Source organism: Mixophyes fleayi, chromosome 3 (genome assembly GCF_038048845.1).
Source record: "Mixophyes fleayi isolate aMixFle1 chromosome 3, aMixFle1.hap1, whole genome shotgun sequence".
Taxonomy (NCBI): Eukaryota; Metazoa; Chordata; class Amphibia; order Anura; family Limnodynastidae; genus Mixophyes; species Mixophyes fleayi.
In genome coordinates this window covers 33,034,316-33,057,732 of record NC_134404.1, presented here as the reverse complement: position 1 = coordinate 33,057,732, position 23,417 = coordinate 33,034,316, and the positions used below count along the sequence as shown (strand labels likewise).

Sequence of the window (23,417 nt, the reverse complement as noted above, 5' to 3'; positions counted from 1 at the left end):
TTATCTGCCCCATCTCCACTCCTCCCCTACCTCTTGCTCCCCTGCCCCTCATCTCCTGTCTGCTGACAAATCCCCTCTTATTTCTGCATCTCGTCCAATTCCAAACCTCTCTTCCTGTCATTCCGCTCACTCCATATCATATTCACCCTTGCAGACGAGCAACCCCAACAATCTCATCCACATCTCTCCTCTTCCCTCTCTTCCACTATCCTGTGGTCTCTGGAATGCCAGATCAGTCTGTAACAAATTGACCTCTATCCATGATCTCTTTATCTCTAGATCCTTCAACCTGCTTGCCATCACTGAAACCTGGCTATCCCCTGAGGACACTACCTCTCCAGCTGCTCTCTCTTTCGGGGGCTTGTCCTTCTCCCACACACCCAGACCGGGGGAACGGCAAGCTGGTGGCGTCGGCATACTTCTCTCCCCCTGTTGTTCTTTTCGGGTTCTTCCCCCTGAACCCTCCCTCTCTTTTTCCTCCTTTGAGGTACACTCTATCCGCCTATTCCACCCAGTCCACCTTCGTGTTGCTGTTATCTACCGTCCTCCTAGTCCTGTCTCCCAATTTTTTGATCACTTTGCCACCTGGCTCCCTCACTTTCTTTCCTCTGACCTTCCCTCCCAGATCTTGGAGGATTTTAATATCCCTATAGACAATCCCTCAGACCCTGCTGCCTCCAAACTTCTCTCCCTCTCCTCCTTCCTTGCTCTCTCTCAATGGATTTCCTCTCCCTCCCACCGCAGTGGCCACTCCCTAGATCTGTTTTTTTCACACCTCGGTACTGTCTCTGACCTCATTAATTCTCCTTTTACTCTCTCGGACCACCATCTCCTCTCTTTTAGCATCTCTCCACCCCTCTCATCGCCCCCGTCCCCCAAGGTTACTCTCACCAGGTGTAATCTTGACACAGTTGATCCTACCAGTTTCTCCTCCTCCCTGGGCTTGCTCCTCTCCCCCATCACCACTCTTTCTTGCCCCGATAAGGCTGTCTCCTTCTACAATCGCACTCTTACCACTGCACTTGACTCTGTCGCCTCGGCTGTCACCGTCCAGCTTCGTTGGTCCCTGCCACAACCGTGGCACTCTAAACTTACCCGCTATCTTCAAAAATGCTCCCGCAGTGCAGAACAGCTTTGATGAAAGTCACGCACTCATGCTGACTTCCTCCACTTCAAGTTCATGCTTGTCTCTTATAGTTCGGCCCTTTCCCTCTCTAAACAATCTTTCTTCAAAGCTCTCATTTCTTCCCAATCTTCCAACCCCCGTCAGCTTTTTGCCACCTTCAAATCCCTCCTCTCCCCTCCCCCTCTCCCACTCCCCACCATACTCTCTGCTGTCGACTTTGCTACCCACTTCACCTCCAAGATTGAGTCTATACGTCATGACATCTCCCAGCAGTCCCTTCTTACCCCACCCTCTCCCCCCTCCATGCCCATTCTGTCCCCCTTCTCACCCTCCTCTGCTGCTGCTATCTCCTTTCTCCCCTCCCCTCCAGTTAGCTCACCCTCCTTCTCTTCCTACACTCCGGTATCTGCAGATGAAGTCCATACCCTTCTCTCTTTCTCTCCCCCCTCCACTTGCACACAAGACCCAATCCCCTCCCACCTCCTCCGCTTCCTCTCTCCCGAAGCCTGCTCCCACCTTGCACACCTCCTCAACCTCTCCCTCTCCTCTGGAATCTTCCCCTCCTCTTTTAAACATGCTCTTGTCTCCCCCATACTCAAGAAACCGTCCCTTGTTCCCGCCTCTCTCTCTAATTACCGCCCTATTTCGCTTCTTCCTTTTGCGTCCAAACTCCTTGTAGGGTTGTCTACAACCGTCTCACCTCCTTTCTTTCCTCTCACTCACTACTTGACCCGCTCCAATCTGGTTTTCGCTCCCTCCACTCCACAGAAACTGCCCTCATTAAGGTCACTAATGACCTTCTCCTCACTAAATCCAATAGACACTACTCCCTTTTTATCCTTCTTGACCTCTCTGCTGCCTTCGATACTGTTGACCACGCACTCCTTTTGCAAACTCTCAAATCTTTAGGCCTATGTAACACTGTGCTCTCCTGGTTTTCCTTTTACCTCACCAACCGCTCCTTCTCAGTCTCTACTCATGATTCTACATCACCCCCTCTTCCCCTACCCGTTGGGGTTCCTCAAGGCTCCGTTCTTGGCCCCCTGCTTTTCTCCCTCTACACCTCCTCCCTTGGTGTCCTCATCCACTCCTTTGGCCTCCAGTACAACCTCTATGCTGATGATACCCAAATCTATCTTTCATCCCCTGACCTCTCCCCTTCCCTTCTGTCTCGTGTCTCCTCCTGTCTCTCGGCCATCTCATCTTGGATGTCCCAACGCTTCCTTAAACTCAATATTTCCAAGACCTAGCTTATAGTCTTCCCCCCTTACAGGACTCTCCCACCTCCCCCCCTCTCTATTTCTGTTAATAACACTACCCTTGTTTCTGTCCCCCAAGTCCGATCCCTTGGGGTCATCCTTGATTCCTCCCTCTCATTTAAGCCTCACATTCTGTCCCTCTCTAAATCCTGTTACTTTCACCTTCGGAATATATCGTATATAAAGATACGTCCCTTTCTCACCACGGAAGCCACGAAAACCCTTGTTCACTCGCTTATTATCTCTCGCCTTGACTACTATAACCTTCTTCTCTCTGGCCTTCCTGATTCTCGCCTTGATCCTCTTAAGTCTATGCCCAATGCTGCTGCCCACCTCATTTTTCTCTCCCGCCGCTCTATCTCTGCGGTCTCCCTCCAACAGTCACTACATTGGCTCCCCATACCCTACAGAATTAAATTTAAACTCCTCACCCTCACCTTTAAAGCTCTTAGTCAATCTTCCCCTCCCTACATCTCTAATCTCATCTCTACCTACACTCCTACCCGCCCCCTCCGCTCTGCCTCTGACCTCCGCCTCACTACTTCACTGATCACTTCCTCTCACTCTCGTCTTCAGGACTTTGCCCGGGCTGCTCCCCTGCTGTGGAACGATCTTCCACGTTCCATCAGGTTAGCATCTACTCTCAAAGGCTTCAAGCGTGCCCTTAAGACTCATTTCTTTATTCAAGTCTATCAGTCCTTCTAACTTTCTTGTCCTGGCTCTCTCCCCTAGTTAGTACCACCCTTTATGTGTCTCCCCCTTCCCTTTAGGTTGTTAGCTTTCATGAGCAGGGCCCTCTTTCCTTGTGTGCTTCTTCTACTGTTCCTTCACCATCTGTACCTCTTGGTGTTATGAGCTTACCTGATCCCCGTTCCGCTGCGCTGTCAGCGTGGTCTAGCAGCGGTATCTGATCCGTGCAGCGCTTCTCCTGATGGCGCCCCCGCACTTCCGGGTTCTTCCTGCAGCTGATCATGTGACTCCTTGGCGGGGAATTCAAACAGCTATATCTTCTCTGCTCTGACACGCTGCCTGCGTCAGAGCAATGTGTTTCCTGTTCCTGGCTAACAGTTCCTGTGTTCCTGACTCCTGTGAACCTGCTCCCTGTATATCCCTCTATTCCTCCTACTCCTGTGTACCAACCTGGCTGTGACCTGACTATTCTTTGGCTTATCCCTGGCACCACGTACTGGACTATCTCCTGTGTACCGACCCGGCTGTGTTATCAACTACTCTCTGGATTTCCCTCTGGCACCGTATACCTGATATCTCCTGTGTACCGACCCGGCTGTGTTCCTGGACCCATCTCCTGCTACACACTCATTTGACTCCGTGCATCTACCGGTTACTGCTCCAGACTTACAAACCCTGGAATTCACGGTTAGTGCCTATACTTGCATCGCTTTATCATATTGCCTGTCTGACAATCCATCACTTAGAACCTTTTTCCTTACGTCAGTAGGCTAACCTGGGGGCCGCGACCTGCGGTTCTTCGGCAGCAAAGCCCACACTACCTTGAGGTGGTTCTTGGTGAAAACCAGAAGGCCGTTAGACTCCGCGCCCTAGGTAAGCCTGTGCAAATACTGACTAAGGCATTTAAATCGCAACAGTTCGCTCTGACCCAGCCTATCTAACTGATGGATACGTCAGGGAATCCCACCGCTAGGGTATTACTGGATCACCTAGCAGCCCAGGTTGAAGACCAGGGGAAGAATCAAGAACAGTTATTACAGATTTTGCAGACTCTGTCTAACAGGTTGGATACGCTTCAAGCAGCTCAGGTGGCAGCTCCAACTCCTCTGCCTGTTCCGGCTCCACAACCTGCCCCCGTCCAGAGCATCCCTGCCGTATCTGCTCCAGCACCCTCTCAACTCCGCATACCTAACCCACCTAAGTTCAATGGGGATCCCAAGGAATGCCGAGGGTTCTTGAACCAGTGTGCTATTCAATTTGAACTGCAGCCCGGAAACTTTCCTACAGAGAAAACTAAAGTTGCTTATATTATCTCCTTATTGTCTGGTCTAGCGCTTGCCTGGGCTTCTCCCCTCTGGGAACATGATGACCCTAGTCTTCATAATTGTGCCATCTTTCTGGAAACCTTCAGACGCATCTTTGATGAACCGGGACGTGTCTCCAGTGCTGCTTCTGGACTTCTTCGTCTACGTCAAGGTACTCTTACTCTGGGCCAGTACGCACTCCAGTTTCGCACAATGGCGGCTGAGCTACGATGGAACAACGAAGCTTTGGTGGCCACATTTTGGCAAGGGTTGTCAGATCGTATTAAGGACGAGTTAGCAGCCCGGGAATTACCCACTACTCTGGACGAATTGATTTCCCTCTGTAACCAGATTGATATTCGGTTCCGAGAACGTACTCAAGAGAGAGAAAGTTCCCGCCGATCTACATTCTGCTTGGCACCCCGATTTCAAAATCCAATTACTCCTGAGGAAGAGCCTATGCAGTTGGGAAGGGCACGTTTATCCCAGGAGAAAAGAAAGAGGCGATTCAGGAACCGTTTGTGCCTCTATTGCGGAGAAACCGGTCATGTTTTAAGCCAGTGTGGGAGGCGTCCGGGAAACGACCGAACCTAACTGACGTTGGAGAGGCTAAGTTAGGTAGGTCTATTCCCTCTCCTGTGGATTCTAGTTTTTCAATCCAAGTCCTTCTGCGCTATATTGATAAACAACTGTCTTTTCCAGCTCTCATTGACTCCGGAGCAGCGGGGAATTTTCTACGAGCTGACATCGTAGAAAGGTTGTCGTTACCCACGCAACCATTGGATCCACCTGTCGCAATTACAGCTATAGACGGCAGCCGTATTTTTGGAGGATCCATTAAGAACAGAACTGTCAACTTTTCTCTACGCATCGGAGCCTTACACACTGAAGAAATCTCCTTTCTAGTCATCCCGAAGGCCATCAACCCTGTGATTCTAGGCCTACCTTGGCTCAGACTTCACTCTCCCACTCTGGATTGGCAGAAGCCTGAGATTCTTGCATGGGGTCCAAGATGTCATTCCAGATGTCTTCCCAGGATTCATAAACCCGCTATGGCCAGTTCTCCCACATCCTCCGGTATACCTCAATATTGTTCATTTTCTGACGTCTTTTGTGAGAAGGAGGCTTCCAAGTTACCCCCACACAGACCTTGGGATTGCGCCATTGAATTAATACCGGACAAGATACCACCCAGAGGACGGGTATTTCCTTTATCTTTACCCAAATCCGATGCTATGTCCATATATATCAAGGAGAATCTGAACAAGGGTTTTATCCAGAATTCTTCGTCACCAGCAGGAGCCAGTTTCTTTTTTGTAAAAAAAAATCACGGTGGACTGCGTCCTTGTATAGACTATCGTGGTCTCAACGCCATGACTAAGAAGAACAGGTATCCCTTGCCATTGATCTCTGAACTCTTTGATAGGGTCAAGGGAGCTTCTATATTTTCTAAACTTGACTTGAAAGGGGCTTACAACCTAATCCACATCAAACAAGGTGATGAATGGAAAACAGCATTTAATACGCATGATGGGCATTTCGAATACTTAGTTATGCCATTTGGACTTTGCAACGCCCCTGCCGTTTTTCAAAACTTCATCAATGAGATTTTTCAAGATTTCCTGTATCGATTTGTGGTGATTTATCTGGATGATATCCTGATTTTCTCTCCTGATATGGTTACTCATCGCCACCATTTCTCCTTAGTTCTTCAACGCCTTCGCTCACATCATCTATATTGTAAATTGGACAAGTGTGTCTTTGAAAAAACGTGTCTTCCTTTTCTTGGTCATGTGGTTTCTGGCTCCGGATTACGGATGGATCCCGAGAAGTTAAAGGCAATTTCTGATTGGCCCCAACCAGTAGGTCTCAAAGCCATCCAGCGTTTTGTGGGGTTCTCTAACTACTACCGCCACTTTATCAAGGGGTTTTCTTCCGTGATTGCACCTATCACCTCCTTGACCAAGAAGTCCGCCAACGCTAAAACTTGGCCACAGGAGGCCGTGGAAGCCTTCAAGTACCTTAAAGAAGCTTTCATCTCGGCTCCCATTCTTCAGCAACCAGATCCTTCCTTCCCTTTTTTCCTTGAGGTGGACGCATCCTCTACTGGAGTGGGAGCTATCTTGTCTCAGAAAAATTCTACTGGAAAATTTCCCCCCTGTGGTTTCTTTTCTCGCAAATTTTCGCCTACCGAAACAAACTATGGCATTGGAGATAGAGAGCTTCTCGCTATCAAACTAGCCCTGGAAGCTTGGAGACACCATTTGGAAGGAGCCAGGTTTCCTGTTACCATTTTTACAGATCACAAGAACTCACTGTATTTACAAACTGCATCTTGTCTTAATCCTCGTCAGGCCAGATGGTCCCTGTTTTTCTCTCGCTCCGATATGATCATTACCTTCAGACCAGGGTCCAAGAACAAGAAGGCTGACGCTCTCTCTCGTTCCTTTGACTCTATGGATACAGAAGAAGAGGGTTCTAGACCCATCCTAGATCCAGAATGTATTGTGGCTACTACTCCCACTCATTTTATTGTTCCTCACGGGAAAACTTTGGTTCCTCCACATCTCCAGTCAAAACTCCTTAAATGGGCTCATGCCTCCCGTTTTTCTGGTCATGCCGGTATAAAAAAAACCTTGGAATTTATCTCTCGTGGTTATTGGTGGCCATCTATCCACTCAGACGTTCGACAGTTTGTGACGGCATGTTCCACTTGTGCTCAGAATAAAGTCCCTCGTCAAGCTTCATACGGTCTGCTGCAACCTCTGCCAATTCCGGATCGACCTTGGAGTCATCTTTCCATGGATTTAAACACAGATTTACCCTCCTCCAGAGGGTTCTCAGTAGTGTGGGTGGTCACTGATCGCCTTTCCCGGGCCTCTCATTTTGTGGCATTAAAAGGTCTCCCTTCTGCTCCTGTTCTGGCTCAACTCTTCATTAAAGAGATTTTCCGCCTACATGGCTGTCCAGATATTATCGTTTCTGATTGAGGAACTCAGTTCGTGGCAAGATTTTGGAGGGCCTTTTCTCGTCTTTGTGGAATTAAGTTAAATTTCTCTTCTGCATATCATCCTCAAAGTAATGGTCTCACTGAAAGGACGAATCAAGAATTGGAGAAATTCCACAGATGTTTCATTTCAGCTAAACATGATAATTGGGTCGATTTATTACCTTGGGCAGAATTCGCTCACAATAATAATTCACACAATTCTACCTCCACTTCTCCCTTTTTTGCTCTTCAGGGATTTCATCCTAAAGTTCCACCCTTCAAAGAGTTAACCGCTTCTGGAGTTCCTGCAGTTGATTCCCTTCTATCGGACTTCTCGGCTAGGTGGGATCTTATTAAACGCAAATTACTTCACACCTCTGCCATCAGTAAAAGAGCATTTGACAAAAGAAGAAGACCATCTCCACTACTTACTCCTGGTGACAAAGTATGGTTGTCTACAAAGAATCTTCGCTTTTTGGTCCCCTCTAGGAAATTCGCTCCCCGATTTAATGGTCCCTTCAAGATCATAGAGGTCATTAATCCGGTGGCCTTTAGATTAAAGTTACCTCCTACCTCGAGGATTCCCAATGTTTTCCACATTTCCCTTCTCAAACCACTTGTTATTAACAAATTCTTCTCTTCAAGAAAACCTCCTGCTGCTATTTCTGCGCTAGATCAGGAATTTGAGGTGAAGGAGATTCTAGATTCTCGGATTTCCAGAGGTTCCTTGCAGTTCCTGGTTGACTGGAAAGGTTACGGTCCTGAAGAGCGTTCTTGGATTCCTGCACGAGACCTTCATGCTCCGAGTTTGTTGAAGAAATTCCATACCAAGTTCCCTCAAAAGCCTTATAGGTTGTCCGGAGGCCACCCCTGAAGGGGGGGGTACTGTTATGAGCTTACCTGATCCCCGTTCCGCTGCGCTGTCAGCGTGGTCTAGCAGCGGTATCTGATCCATGCAGCGCTTCTCCTGATGGCGCCCCCGCACTTCCGGGTTCTTCCTGCAGCTGATCATGTGACTCCTGGGCGGGGAATTCAAACAGCTATATCTTCTCTGCTCTGACACGCTGCCTGTGTCAGAGCAATGTGTTTCCTGTTCCTGGCTAACAGTTCCTGTCTTCCTGACTCCTGTGAACCTGCTCCCTGTATATCCCTCTATTCCTCCTACTCCTGTGTACCAACCTGGCTGTGACCTGACTATTCTTTGGCTTATCCCTGGCACCACGTACTGGACTATCTCCTGTGTACCGACCCGGCTGTGTTATCAACTACTCTCTGGATTTCCCTCTGGCACCGTATACCTGATATCTCCTGTGTACCGACCCGGCTGTGTTATCAACTACTCTCTGGATTTCCCTCAGGCACCGTATACCTGATATCTCCTGTGTACCGACCCGGCTGTGTTCCTGGACCCATCTCCTGCTACACACTCATTTGACTCCGTGCATCTACCGGTTACTGCTCCAGACTTACAAACCCTGGAATTCACGGTTAGTGCCTATACTTGCATCGCTTTATCATATTGCCTGTCTGACAATCCATCACTTAGAACCTTTTTCCTTACGTCAGTAGGCTAACCTGGGGGCCGCGACCTGCGGTTCTTCGGCAGCGAAGCCCACACTACCTTGTGGTGGTTCTTGGTGAAAACCAGAAGGCCGTTAGACTCCGCGCCCTAGGTAAGCCTGTGCAAATACTGACTAAGGCATTTAAATCGTAACACTTGGCCTGCTTCGCTAGCCCTGTTTTCCCTGTTTTATTAAGCTTGGCCTTCTTCTTGTTGATTTCTGCCATCCCTTTCACTATCTGTCAGATATAATCCGATTTGCTTTACCCTGTCACCTGTGTTTGTATATATTTGTGTATCATGTTGTGTCTTGGTTCTGTTTTCTGTATATGTAATGTACGGCGCTGCGGACCCTTTGTGGCGCCTTATAAGTCAAAGATAATAATAATAATAATAATAATATGATGAGAGGAGACATTTGCACATTGGGAAAAATAATCTAAAATTCTATTGTTCTCCAATATATTGCAACAATAGTTGTAACTAGGCACGATGCAGTGGTATTATGTGGGAAGTGTTTAGAGAACTTAAGGGCATATGTTTCAATGTCAGCCCCATTTCAGCAATAACGATTTCTTTTTTATTTAAAAAGAAAATCACTTATCAACGACATTTGTCCAAAAATATATTGCTGAGGAAGCTGAGCGATGCTGGCCCAGAGCCGTAAGAATTTTCTGCTCCAGCAGTCCAGTCTCAGCGGATGGGCACAAGTGTTAGCCAGGGGGTCATCTCGTGCATGCCCAGATAGATAAAATACATTTTTATTTAATTTATTTTAAAAAACAAATTAAAGGAAAAATGTAAACATTAATGCATGAAACAATGTTGTATTCTTTTTTTAAAAGCTCTTGGCCTGTTATCTGTTGTAGGACTTTCACCCTTCCATAAATATTCCACCAGGACAGGGGCTGGCGTGAAGGATTTGGCCTTCTCTATAAAGTGCAACGCTATAAAAAACATAATAATTATCCTACGTTAATCTTGATTTCATGGGCTGGGTGGCCATATTGGCCAAAATCCAACTATCATACGCTTGGGCCGAGCGGCAGGATCACTTTCCATATCACTGGGGACTGTTATATTATATCGATTGTTATATCATTAGTGAACATCCCGATATTTTTCACTCCTACACATGCTGCCATATTGGGCCAATTGCCTGATATGGCTGATATATTACAGAGCGTGTGACCAACTGTGGAAATTAAACACAAAGGGCCTCATTTCGAGCTGGACCCAAATCTGACATAGTTTCCGCTCCAAAAGTTACACTCAAAATAGAGCGTATTTTTGACCACTTTCAGAGCAGTATGCATCTAAAGATGAGTCCAGCTTTGAATCAGTAGCATATACACCAGACTTCCGCCATTCACGCCCATACGCACAACTGTATTGTCAATGAACACTACATTAGTAGCATTTGTACAATCACTACCCTTGTATTTTAATATGACAGAAGGACATGTATGATAGATAGAAATGTCAACCAATAACTTTACTTCCTCTTTAAATGTGCATATCAGAATTATTGATCCTTTAAAGTCTAGTTTGCATTTACCTGAAATTCCCAGGTCACAAATTGCTAAATTAATTGTCATTATTTCAGCCGGCCTGAGTTTCTTCTTCCTCCGACAAGCCATGAGTAAAACATAGCTATTTCCAAATGTGGAGAGAAGACCTGAGGAAGAAAGCAATAAAACAATCAGGAAATCAATTTACACATTCCTGGTAAAACAGGTTATAGTCCAATATATTTAAACACATTTTTTTTATTTATTTTTTATTTTTATTTTCAATCATGTGTTTTTTATTGGAAGATTTTTATAACACAAACAAAAATTAAAACAAGCGAACAAAACAAAAACCTGACATTAGTTAGGCTAACAAACATTGTTAACAAGTTAAATGCTAACAAGCAGTTGTTCAAATAGCTGTGTCAGTGGATAAGCTAACAAAGCACATAAAACAGAATTTCTGTACATTTAATTATACTTGCCAACTTTTCCTCGTTGGCTTCAGGGAGATCCTCGGCTAGGTGGGCGTGTGGGGGCGGGGCTTGACGAATCACATCATTTTGGCCCCACCCCCTAAACAATTGTCACAATTTTGGGCAATTACAGCAGGGGGCGGGCTAAGATGACGCAATATTTGCATCATTAAGCCCCCCCCCCGCCACTTATCTATTGTGGGGGGGAGAACTGGGAGGCTGCCCTGCTCTCCCGGGAGCCTGGGAGGTCTCCCAGAAATGCGGGACTCTCCCGGACATTATGGGAGAGTAAGCAACTATGCGTTAATGAAAAGCAGCTAATAAATCTCTAGAGACTGAAGTGTCTTTTACATTTCTGTCTCCATTACTGAAGTCATGCTGTCAGTCTTTCATTAAATCTCGGTCTCCATGAACATGGCCACCTCCATAGGCATCAATACATGGACATAGGACACAATTTCTGAACTGTGTCATCATGCCAGAGATGGCGAAGCCAACCACATCTTGTACTGGCTCAGCATCAGGGAGAATGCCAGACTCTTCAGGGAGTGAGGGAGATCACCCCTATTTCAGGGAGAGTTGGCAAGTATGCATTAAATAATATAGCTCAGGATAATACACGAACAGGTGGATGTGCAGGTCAATGCTAATCCCACAAAGAGAAGCCTGTGGATATACTAGTCAGGAGGCTCATACACTTTCCATAAGTATTATCGGATATGGTTTCGCTGGTAGATCTGACTCCTCTAACCTTGTATATGTAGGGTCTTAGTCAGTAAGGAAACTAAGGTTAAAAAAAAGGAGTAAATGTTTTTAGGGACAAACCATGTTAAAATGCAATGGGTGCAAATTAGTTTATTATTTTGCACATAAGTTAAATACTAGCTATTTTTTCATCTAACACACACATATTTGATAGCTTTATTTTTAAAATGAAATGTAAAGCTGATCTAGGACAGGCCCTATCCCAACTATAAATCTGTCCCAACGTTTTAAATTTACCTTCCCCCTCCAATGCAACATGGTTTTGCCCAAGTGCAAAGTTACCCCTTCTTTTATGCTTTGCTCTCCTTAATGACTCCAGCCTGTAGCATTCATGGCCCATGACATCATTTACCAGAGCTCGCTATTTTTGGAAGTCAGGGGAATCCGCAGCAAGCCATGTATGGGCTATTATGACTTTTGCTAGTGTCAGGAAAATAAAGATATTGGGGCATATTTAAGAAAGCACGATAGTGCTCTTACCGGGTAATTAAGGTGCCTCAGTGTCCTCCGCCAATTTAAGAAAGGTGCATCACAGCAGATATTGCACTCCTCTTCGTTTTTGGGAGCAGTCACCATTCAACAGTATCGTGACTGCTCCCGGCTGCAACCTAACAAGTTCCGAAAAAACATTTTTTTTGGAAACTTGTCTTGTCTGAAGCTGGCGTACATTATCAGAAATGAATAAATCCAATGCTGTCAGCTCTGCTCCGAAGAGCAGAGCTGGACAGCGCATGTGTGGAGGGATCACATGATCCCTCTCTGTCACTCACCGCTCGCAGAACTGCAGAGACAGAGCGGGGATCTTTGTGCGCATGCGCAATTGAAGGAAGAAGAGGAACGAAGAGGACCAGGAGGAGATCCTAGAGACAGCGCGTCCCGAAGAGGGGGGTAAGTGTGATTTTTTTTCATCACAGAAACAGCAGTTTTTCGGAATTGCTGCTTCTGTGATCCGTTTTTAATAAATTTGAGAAATAGTTCAATCCTTATCCATGCTATAAGGATTGATAACTATTTACCTTTTCTGCCGATGATTGATAAATGTGCCCCATAGTTGTAAATGACAAGTTGTCACATATATTTAACATTTATTGCATTACAATCGAATACAATTATACAAATACCTACTAATGCTGACAATAAAACATACTGAAGGGAAAAAAATAATAATAATAAAACAGAATGCATCACCGTGCACAGTGACCCGGTCACATAATAAAATTGTGACCGCGATAGGTATTTAAGTCGTATCCGGACAACTAGATTGTTGTCTCTATGCCCCTAACGCGTTTCATTACGGAACGTAACTTCATCAGAGGGAGTAATCAACAAGTTTGATTATAATGCTCTTCAATATTCATGTTCTATATAAAGTTATACATTGACATTCAACGACGTTTAGACATCGAGCAGTGATCCACCATTATCGGCAGCTCTAGGATTGTGACAATTACCAACATTATCCTTTGTGGGGTATTTGTTCAAAAGTTTTTTATATTTACGCATTTCGGACCACAGTATTGGCTACATTATAGACAGCTGTCACATCAACCCAATCAGTAGCACTGTGGCCCACTCATGAGATATGTTTTTCAACAATTTTATTATGTGACCACGTCACTGTGCACGGGGATGCAGTCTGTTTTATTATTATTATTTTCCCTTCAGTATGTTTTATTGTCAGCATTAGTAGGTATTTGTATAATTGTATTTGATTGTAATGCAATAAATGTTAAATATATGTGACAACGTGTGATTGTCACTCCATCCATTACTTACATAGTCAGAGAGCCAGACTATTACTGTGCTTGTTGGTGGACGCAGCCACCTTGGTGTTTTGCAGCAGCTTTTTTGGTCAGATAATATTGTGGATTCTGACACATATATATACATATCCTTTTTTGTGTAGGTATCCAAAGCTTTTATACTTATTCGACATTAATTAGATTGGTGCCTGATCAGGGCTAATTTTTGGTTTAGTAGTCACCATAGTTGTAAATAATTTTATTCAGGGTATCTTCTAATGATACACCAAACAGTGAGGGGGGGGGAGCACCTGGTACAGTGTCACAAATACATCTCCGCACGTCTGCCCAAAACCGCTGAACTGCCGGACAGTCCCACAACAAGTGCCAGCAGTCACCATCATGGGTACCACATTTTCGGACAGTTAGTGTCTTGTCTACCACCCATTTTAAATAGAGAAACTGGTGTAAGATATACCCCGTGAATTACAAATAAAATAAATACAAAAAACTATTTTATCATATCTAGGTGACAATATTATTATTATTATTATTATTATTATTATTATTATTATATTATCTGTATAATTATGCAGCCCCATGAACTAGATATATAGGTTCAACAAACTGAGAAACTCAGAGAACAGTATTTGATATTTTGTCGTGGATGGGGAGCACTATATCACATATCCATATTACATGTCAGAGGATTGATCAATACACAATCTGTGCTGTTACCAGCTATTTATGACTCAGCAGCACAGTATTATATATATTTTTTACAGTACCTCATTTACCTGAGTACATCAAACTTTACAATAGAAAATTTCAGCAAAACATTTCTATGACAATAGAATTGTCAACAGATAAACAGAGTTCAGTACCACACACTGTGAGAGATCACTAAATCCTCAGTCTACAGAGGCAGATAATGTAGATTTGATTGATCTTATTACAAAACACCCTATTATCACTCTCAGATGTATGAACAGACACCGCATCTCACTCTAGGAGCTTATGCAATATTTATTTTATTTGCTTTCTTTATTTGACTTTAAATTGCTGAAGTGATCTATTTGCCTTGTTACTACTATACAAAAACAGGCTGCATTCACATCTGTGACATCTTCCATTATAAAAACGTGTTAGCAGAAATAATATTGCTGCTTATGAAGGCATAAAGACAAAGCCAGAATGTTAGTACATAGCAAGCAGACGGTTTGTAGCGTAGGGATACTGAAATCAGTATCAGCTGGCGGGCTACAATCACCCTACATATATAGCACATCTGACGTCTAATTATTGCAGCATATAGTCTGATTATACTAAGAAACGTTTAACAGCTTCAAATATTATTAAAACCCATATTTGGCTTGAAAGCTTAACATCACTCGCTCTGACCGCTACAATTAACAAAAGGAAAACTTGCTTTTGTAAACAGCTGAGCATGCTTTGTGCAGGATACGCCTGATGTTTGGAAAGAACTTGGTATTGTTCTCAACAAGGATATGTAGATACGTAGAGATGTTCACTGACCCCGTGTTTTGGTTTTGGTTTTCGATCTAGATTAACTTTGTGTTTTGGGTTTGGTTTTGGATCTGGAATAACTTCATGTTTTGATTATGGTTTTGGCAAAACCGCCTTCATGTGTTTTGCTTTTGGATCCCTATTTTTCTTCTAAAATCACATAATTTGGCTCTTTTTTTGTTCCTACATTATTATTAACCTCAAGAACATTAATTTCCAGTCATTTCCAGTCAATTTTTGTGACAAGAACACTGCTACCCCTCCTGTTTCTCAGTGTATAATGGCACTGAGCAATGTCACTGGAGAATGGAGAGTGACAAGAACACTGCTACCCCTGTTTCTGTGTGAGCAATGTCACTAAGCAATGTCACTAGAGAATGGAGAGTGACAAGAACACTGCTACCCCTGTTTCTGTGTGAGCAATGGTGCTGGATCTCCTGGGGAGGGAGGTACTTATGGAATCCAAAACCTGGGAGAGCTGATAACACAACAATGACATTTTGCCTCCATTCAGATCCTTGGTTGCCTGTTTTTTCAACAAATCCAATATAAAATTCTTCTACTAACCTACAAGGCCGTCAACAAAATTACCCCAACATACATCTCCTCACTGGTCTCAAAATATCTCCTAACTCGACACCTCCGTTCTGCGCAAGATCTAAGTCTCTCTTCCACTCTCATCACATCCTCCCATTCCCTGTTACAGGACTTTTTTCGGGCTGCACCCACTTTGTGGAATTCCCTCCTTCGCAGAGTAAGACTTTCCTATAGTCTTCAAACCTTCAAGCGTTCTCTGAAAACCCACCTCTTCAGACAAGCTTATAATATTCCTCAACCACCCTCTTAATCTCCCCAGGCTACCCTATTATCACCCTCTACACGGCTAACACAAGACAACAACCCTCTGACCAACATCGCTGTTGACTGATCACACAGCCCACTCAATACTTTTTACCTTTGCATTCTAACTGGTCCAGTGTGCAATATGAAATAGCACCTGCCCTTGTGTATCAAACTCCCATTGACCTATAGATTGTAAGCTTGCGAGCAGGGCCCTCTTACCTTTCTGTCTGTATTACCCAGTATTGTTTTATTAATGCTTGTTCCTAATTATAAAGCGCTACGGAATTTGCTGGCGCTATTTAAATAAATGATTATGATGATGATGATGAACTAATTACTACATATACTGCCGCAATGTTTCTAAAACAGAGCAGGGAGATTTGGGGGGGGGGGGGCTCCAGTTGTCCAGAAACCCCCCTATACTCCGATCACCGCCTCCAGCAACCAAGGTTTTTTCCTACACCTCCAGAGAGCATTTAAAAATTGAGTAAACACAGAACACTTTCTCTCAGTCTGTGTGAATGTAGGGGCCGTGCAGCCTATAACTGCAGCGCACGGTCCCTACTGGCAGCCCCACGGGAACCGACCTGTCAGATCTCAGCTGCCCCAGCGCACAAGGTAAATGAGTAAAGTAACGAAGAGTGGTAATTAAGCACCACAGAAGGAGAGAAATGGAAGAAGGGAAGGTAGCGCGCGGCCATTAAACAGCAGATCCCGCCCCCACCTCCACTAAGAGGAGACCCTCAATGCCGTCACTTACATATTTCCATTCTGTGTATACTGTGTGTCCTTTCCCCCTCCCCTCTTTGTGCTTGCATGTATCATCTTCCCTTATCTCTGTTTCCCCTTTTGTATTGTCTATCTTTCTCCACTTCTGTGTGTACCTCTCTTCCTCTGTATCCCTATGTATGCCTCCTACATTTTGTGTGTGGTTAGCTCTCTCCACTTTTTTCTGTCCCTCCCTTTCTTAGCACTTGTGTGCCTGTGTTTCCCTCCAGCAATAAGAAGAATTGTGGAAAAATAAAGTTTAAAACACAGATTACATTTATATTTAAAAACAGCATAGGTAAAAGCAAGTATTTAGAAACCCCCGTCTAAAAATCCTGCGCTTGCCCCTGTGGGGCTCTATCTATATTAGGCAAGCGTTCTTCCAGGAGAATCGCCTGCTCTCTTAGGAGTCTGGAAGGTCTCATCTAAATTTGTGAGTCTCCTAGATATACGGAGTTACCACTGGCCAGTTCTGTGGGTGCTTGGGCAGGCCATTATCTTATCCTATGCCGCTGGCAGTAACGCCACCAGCATTAAGTATCGCTCTTGCCAGTGAAGGACAGCAAGGAAGGCGAAAGCATGAGGAAGCCTATTTATGTGGTTTCTCAGCATTGTGTTAACAGAAGATACCACTGAATATTATAACCTTTATATTAGTTATAGCAACTTTATATAATCTGCTGAAGATATTTACGTGCATGTGTTCAGTCAGCTGCATCTCAAAATGTGTCGAGCTCAAAAACAGCAGCATTTGCACCAGGCATGTGTCAGGCATAGCAAGTGTGTAAGTACGCTTTAAGATAGCATGGGGATAGTATAGAGACAGAGCAGAGATGTGGTTTGACAGTGCTAGTTCCCCTATTTGTACACAATCTAATAATGAGTTGCAGTGTTATATACACAACAGACAATAGCGTCTTGAAAGTTGCTAATAAATGTCATATTTTCCAAATAAGATGTAGTTAAACACAAATGCAAATAAAATTAATTTAAATTATATACAGGCAAATGTGGTTCACTCCTTTAAAAATCCAATGGCAATATTCTTTCCTGCAGTAAATGAATGTTACGTTCCAGGAAGATAAGGACCCAGGTACTAACCCTGATTGACGCTGGCAGGCCCAGAGGTGCAGAGTCTAACGGGTTCCCCGGTATTCACCAAGAACCGCCCCGCAAGGCAGGATGCACTTTGCTGGCAGGAAGTCGCAGGTTGCGGTCCTCTGGGTTGTCCCAGGGAGTAGTACTGCGTAGATAGGAACTGTACTTGTGGAGTACACCACAAGAGACAATCAGGAGTGTGGTCAGCAGGCAGGTTCGGTACACGGAAGACAATCAGGAGCGTGGTCAGCAGGCAGGTTCGGTACACGGAAGACAATCAGGAGCGTGGTCAGCAGGCAGGTTCGGTACATGGAAGACAATCAGAAGCGTGGTCAGCAGGCAGGTTAGGTACATGGAAGACAATCAGGAGCGTGGTCAGCAGGCAGGTTCGGTACATGGAAAACAATCAGGAGCGTGGTCAGCAGGCAGAGGTTCGGTACACAGGAGTCAATCAGGAGCGTGGTCAGCAGGCAGAGGTTCGGTACACAGGATACAATCAGGAGCGTGGTCAGCAGGCAAAGGTTCGGTACACAGGAGACAATCAAGAGCATGGTAAGCAGGCAGGGGTTCGGTACACAGGAAACGATCAGGAGCGTGGTCAGCAGGCAGAGGTTCGGTACACATGAGACAATCAGGAGCGTGGTCAGCAGGCAGAGGTTCAGTACACAGGAGACAATCAGGAGCATGGTCAGCAGGCAAAGGTTTGGTACACAGGATATCAATCCAGAGCATGGTAAGCAGGCAGGGGTTCGGTACACAGGAAACGATCAGGAGCGTATCAAAGGGAAGAGACTGGATAAGACATAAGGGTTCAAACCAGAGGTCAGGAGCTGGCAACAAAGTTGCTCTGACACAAGACGAGTGTCAGAGTGCTGTTTAAATAATCAAGCAAGTTTGAAAATGTGTCCTGAGCTGCTGTCATGTGAGCCGACGCTGGAATGAGGACGGGTAATTTGTGACAATGACATGGAAACATCTAGTAAGGAAGGCGATTAGACAGTCATGACTTAACTGAATATAGTCTCCACGCTAATAAATTAAGCACAGCTGGAGGCATTGGTACGCAGCCAATCAGAAGTGGCTAGATAGTGACGCTGATAGTCATCACCATTGCGTTTCATTGCACCTGCTCTCCAGCACCCACAAGAGGCACGGCTTCCAAAAGACATAGCTGTGGAGGAAAACATGTCAGTCCCTGCCCGCCCCCGTACCGTCTCTCCAGACTTTAGGAGAAACAAGTCATTCATACAGAAAAACTATACACTGACGTATATGTACACATTTTTGGTGTGCACGCAAATACGAAACTACGTTTCTAATGCAAGACAACAGATGTATGTCCTGGTCTACATGAGCCAGTGTGTACAGAGCAATGTGTGCATGAGACTCATGATAAAATATTTCTCTTCCTGGCAAAAACAACTATCAACATTGCCCGAAAGCTGACTGCATCCTTGTCCTAAACTCATCTCTGGTTGACTGTCTGAGTTCAGAGCAGGCATAAAACAATGTCCGGATTGTTTCACTTATCTCTGTGGTTATATGTGAATTACACTACACCGATTATTTCTTTATATTTCATAGGACTTGTTGTGTTGACTCCAGTTTCCCCCTAGTACTAATGACCAAATATTTAGCTTCATATTATAAATCGGTAAATCAGTCTACATTACCTGGAAGTGACCATACGGCAAGTAACAGCTACTGCCGTATGATTAATTTTCTTTGAATGTGGAAATAATGAGAGGAATGCAGTCTTTAAGTTCAAGAAAAAGAGATTTGAAACTGATTTCAAATCAGTAATTCCTAAATATTTCCATAATCTGTGCCTTCCCATACAGTGTAGACCTCTTATATAGCAATGAGGAAGTTCATCTGGTCTTAGTATACCAAATTAGTAGCCTTTATCTGTAATTTACTCTTAGCGAATCCTGGGTATTACACTCCTTCACCACCTCTACCCATTTCCTTTTCATCCCTTCCCCTCTATTTAAGTGTAAAAATATAAAAATGACACACTGACAATGATTTTTTTTCTATTTCATTATATTTTTTTATTGTTATATTACTGTTAAATCATTGAACATTTTGAATTTCTTATTTTAGTATACATATAACAGCAGCCCTTATCAATTGCAAATAGGTGAGGATAATACGGATACATGTGAAAACACATTGTTAGTGAGCATATTAGGAAATCAACAAAATGGAAATCAATATTTAAATAAGCCCAAAATAACATATAAAAAAGACAATAATTCCCCATGTAAGGTGGAATTGTGGAATTGTTTATTGAAACTAAACACAACATTTGAATATGAATCCTCGAGCAGGTTCATTACAATTCCCACAAAGCTCAAAAGCTTTTTTTCTACACTTGGCATTAGCAATGTTACAATTTGGAGGGATATATTTGGGCTTTTAAGTAACAAGATGAAATGTTCAAACATATATCACATAAATCTTCAATAACAAAGGAGATAAAGTAAAAAAAATAAAAATGGATTTAAGTTAAAAAAATGCTCATAAACGGGCATGTTTTCAAAAACATTTACAAAGCTCCCTGGATGCGCCTATAAAGGAAGAATAAATTCATTGGACTGTTTTTATTAATTGCATTTGTCAGGTTAAAATTTCTACTTGCTGTTCTAATTTAAAATAGTTGCTCTAGCCAAAACTATTTCTTGGGTTATTTTTTTTTTATGTAAAAAAAATGAAAAAAAAACATTACCTTCTATGTGCTTGTCTTTGGCAGCTTTGTGGCTCAGTGAACTAAATAATAATAATAATAATAATCTTATTTAGTTTACTTCTTTGACATATTTTTGGGTATCATATGTCATGAGAAATAATAGCTGCATCCTTTATTAAAGCGCCTGTTTAAAAACTGTTACTTTTTATATTTATTTTTTTTGTGGCTCAGTGGTCTATCTGGCAAGGCGGAGAGTCTCGCCTGTAAAGCAACCCAATGAAAGTTAGAGATCACCTGACAAACTAGGACATCCAGCAGGATTTGTCGAAGATTTGTACACACTACAGAAAATTACTGCAGATGCGATTTCTGTAACAATTTTACCAATGACTGAAAGTCCAGATGAGCATGCAGATTCATGTGTACATACCTACACCACTTACCTTCAGATCTGTGCTTCTCATCTGCCGTAACCATCTGCTGAAAAGATGGTGACTCTGCACAGTTTACAGATATCTGCCTACGCCGCTGGACGTGAGTGCGGACACACTTCCACATTTGCCCAACATCATTCCATCTTTGTTCATGATTTTTAGGAAGTTTGCACAATCAAATCAAATGATACGATGTGATTTGGTACAATAAAACATGATCGTGTGAGCGTACTCACTGATTAAACATCTGCCCAGCCATCGTGGGATTGGCATGACAATTGGATGAAGAACCTGTAGTGTGAACCTAAATTTAGTTTCTTAAATAAAATTGGATGGGGCAAAGCAATGGGTCAGCAGGCAGTAGAGTTATGGAAAAGACAATGAGGGCTGTAATTGGGCAAAGAGACAGAAGAAATGGGTAGATATGAGGCAGTAGGACACCGAGAGGAAAAGGAGGCAATGGGGGGGCAGAGGCGCACGCAGGATTTTTAAGGGGGGTTTCCCCACCCCAAAAAAACATAGAGAGAGCTCCATTTTGGCACTGCACTGAACAATACTACAATACAGCACCGCCAGGGATGCTTCTTTGACAGCGCCGCTGCTGCTGTAAAGTACAGTGCCGCTATGTAGGGACACTGTTCTTCGCGGAAGGGTTTCTGAAGAACCAGAAACCCCCCCTGCGTGCGCCCCTGGGGGGCAGGGAGAGCAGAGACAAGCAGGCAGAATAGATATGGATCTGATATGAGGCAGTGGAGACAAGCAGGGGCACAGGGACAGCAGGTACATTAAATATGGAGAGCCTGATACATTAAGGAAAGTAAGGTACATTTGCTCCTGGACAAACCATGTTACAATGCAAGGGGTGCAAATTAGTTTATTATTTTGCACATAAGATAAATACTGACTGATTTTTTATGTAGCACACAAATACTTGATAGCTTTATTTTTACACTGAAATTTAAAGTTGATCTAGGACATTCCCTACCCCAACTATAAATCTGTCACCACAGTTTAAATTTACCTCCCCCTCCAATGCAACATGGTTTTGCCAAGGTGCAAAGTTACTCTTTTTTTGCTTTACTTTCCTTACTGAATCAGGCCCAGAGTATTAGATATGATGGAGACTATGGGGCTGATTAATCAATGGGCATTATCATCATCATCATCATTTATTTATATAGCGCCAACATATTCCGTAGCTTTACAAATGGGGACAAACATAATAAACTAATAAACAAACTGGGTAAAACAGACAAAGAGGTGAGAAGGCTGCTCGCAAGCTTACAACCTATGGGACAATGGGAGATTGACACATGAGGTTAAGTCTACATTTTGCATTTTGGCCCAGCCAGACTGCAAAGGTAAAAGTGACTCATAAGCTAAATGATCCTGTCACACACCATGTTGGTCAGGGGGTAGTTGTCTTGTGTGAAATTGTGTAACAGGCTAAAGGTAGTGAGGTTAAGAGGGTGGTTGAGGAATATTATAAGCTTGTCTGATGAGGTAGGTTTTCAGAGAACGCTTGAAAGTTTGAAGACCAGAGGAGAGTCTTATTGTGCGAGGGCATTAGGAGTTTTTTTTAGTTTTGCCCTGTACAACAAAGAGTTGCCGCCGTGAAGAACACTCCGGGTGTTGGCAGTAATTTTTGCCGGCAGTAAAGATTTACCGACGTTTGCCAGAGATGGCTTCCACATGCCTTTAAATGGGGAAACTTATTCACAAGTGTCGCAATACCTGTTTTGTTACAGCCGTCCCAGGATGGCAATAACAGATCGAAATTGTTACAAAATGCTTTATTCTTTGAATAAGCGTGTGCTAGCCAGCTTACTCATGTACATCAACAGAGACTCGCCTGATAAATGTTGATAAGCACACTCAGCCTTATTGCTGGAGAAAGTTTTTATCTTATAGTTTTCTTTTATTGCAGTCACATGATCTGGCACGCATACGCGCCCGCCATCACTATCAGTCGGCACTTACACCTGTCCTGTCGTTGGTGGAAGTAACACAGCTAAAAATCACCTACCTCCAAGATGCCCAGAGCTTGGATCGGATGAATGTGCGTATCCTCGACCTCGACGCGCCGTTACTGTATGTTACCTACGTGATCCAGCTCTTCCCTCCCCCATTCCGCCCTTCAAGTTGTAGGCAGTCGGAAGTGTCAGTTGCGTTTGGACATGAACTGCATGCAGTTGCATTCACTGGCGGAAGGTCCATTTCTGAACATGCGCAATTTCATGCAAGATACGGTACGCAACGGAACTTACGTCCTAAGATGGCCTGTCATCTGTTTATCCTCTGAAAAGCTCTGCAACCCAGTGAGAGAAACTACAATTAAAGTTTTCTTGCCCTAACTCCCCTTTTGCCACAATTTTATTACTGCACTTTTGTGCAAATCTAACTGCGGTAAACGTGGCTACTTCGTTACATCTATGACTCGCCCACAAAGGAATTCTCCCAATTGAGAACGCAATTAATTAAGCACAAAAGAACAGTGCAAAATTGTCTTAAGTGGCGCCATGTCCGCAATTTGTAATTGTGCTCATAGATTTCTGCCAAAAACTGAAAGGTTTTATTTAAAGTAAATGTTTGCTTGTAAGTACTTGGAGATTTGACTTTTGATGTGACATTT

At 43.8% G+C, this 23,417-nt stretch overlaps 1 protein-coding gene across 1 annotated transcript in view; it reads right to left on the bottom strand.

Moving 5' to 3' along the window:
- The window catches only part of OPN5 (opsin 5), a 116,708-nt gene that overhangs the window by 30,063 nt on the left and 63,228 nt on the right, over positions 1 to 23,417 (bottom strand). Inside the window, exon 3 of the mRNA XM_075201348.1 lies at positions 10,488 to 10,607. Within this exon, the coding sequence (XP_075057449.1) occupies positions 10,488 to 10,607 (120 nt within the window). The remainder of the gene's footprint in view (positions 1 to 10,487; positions 10,608 to 23,417) is intronic.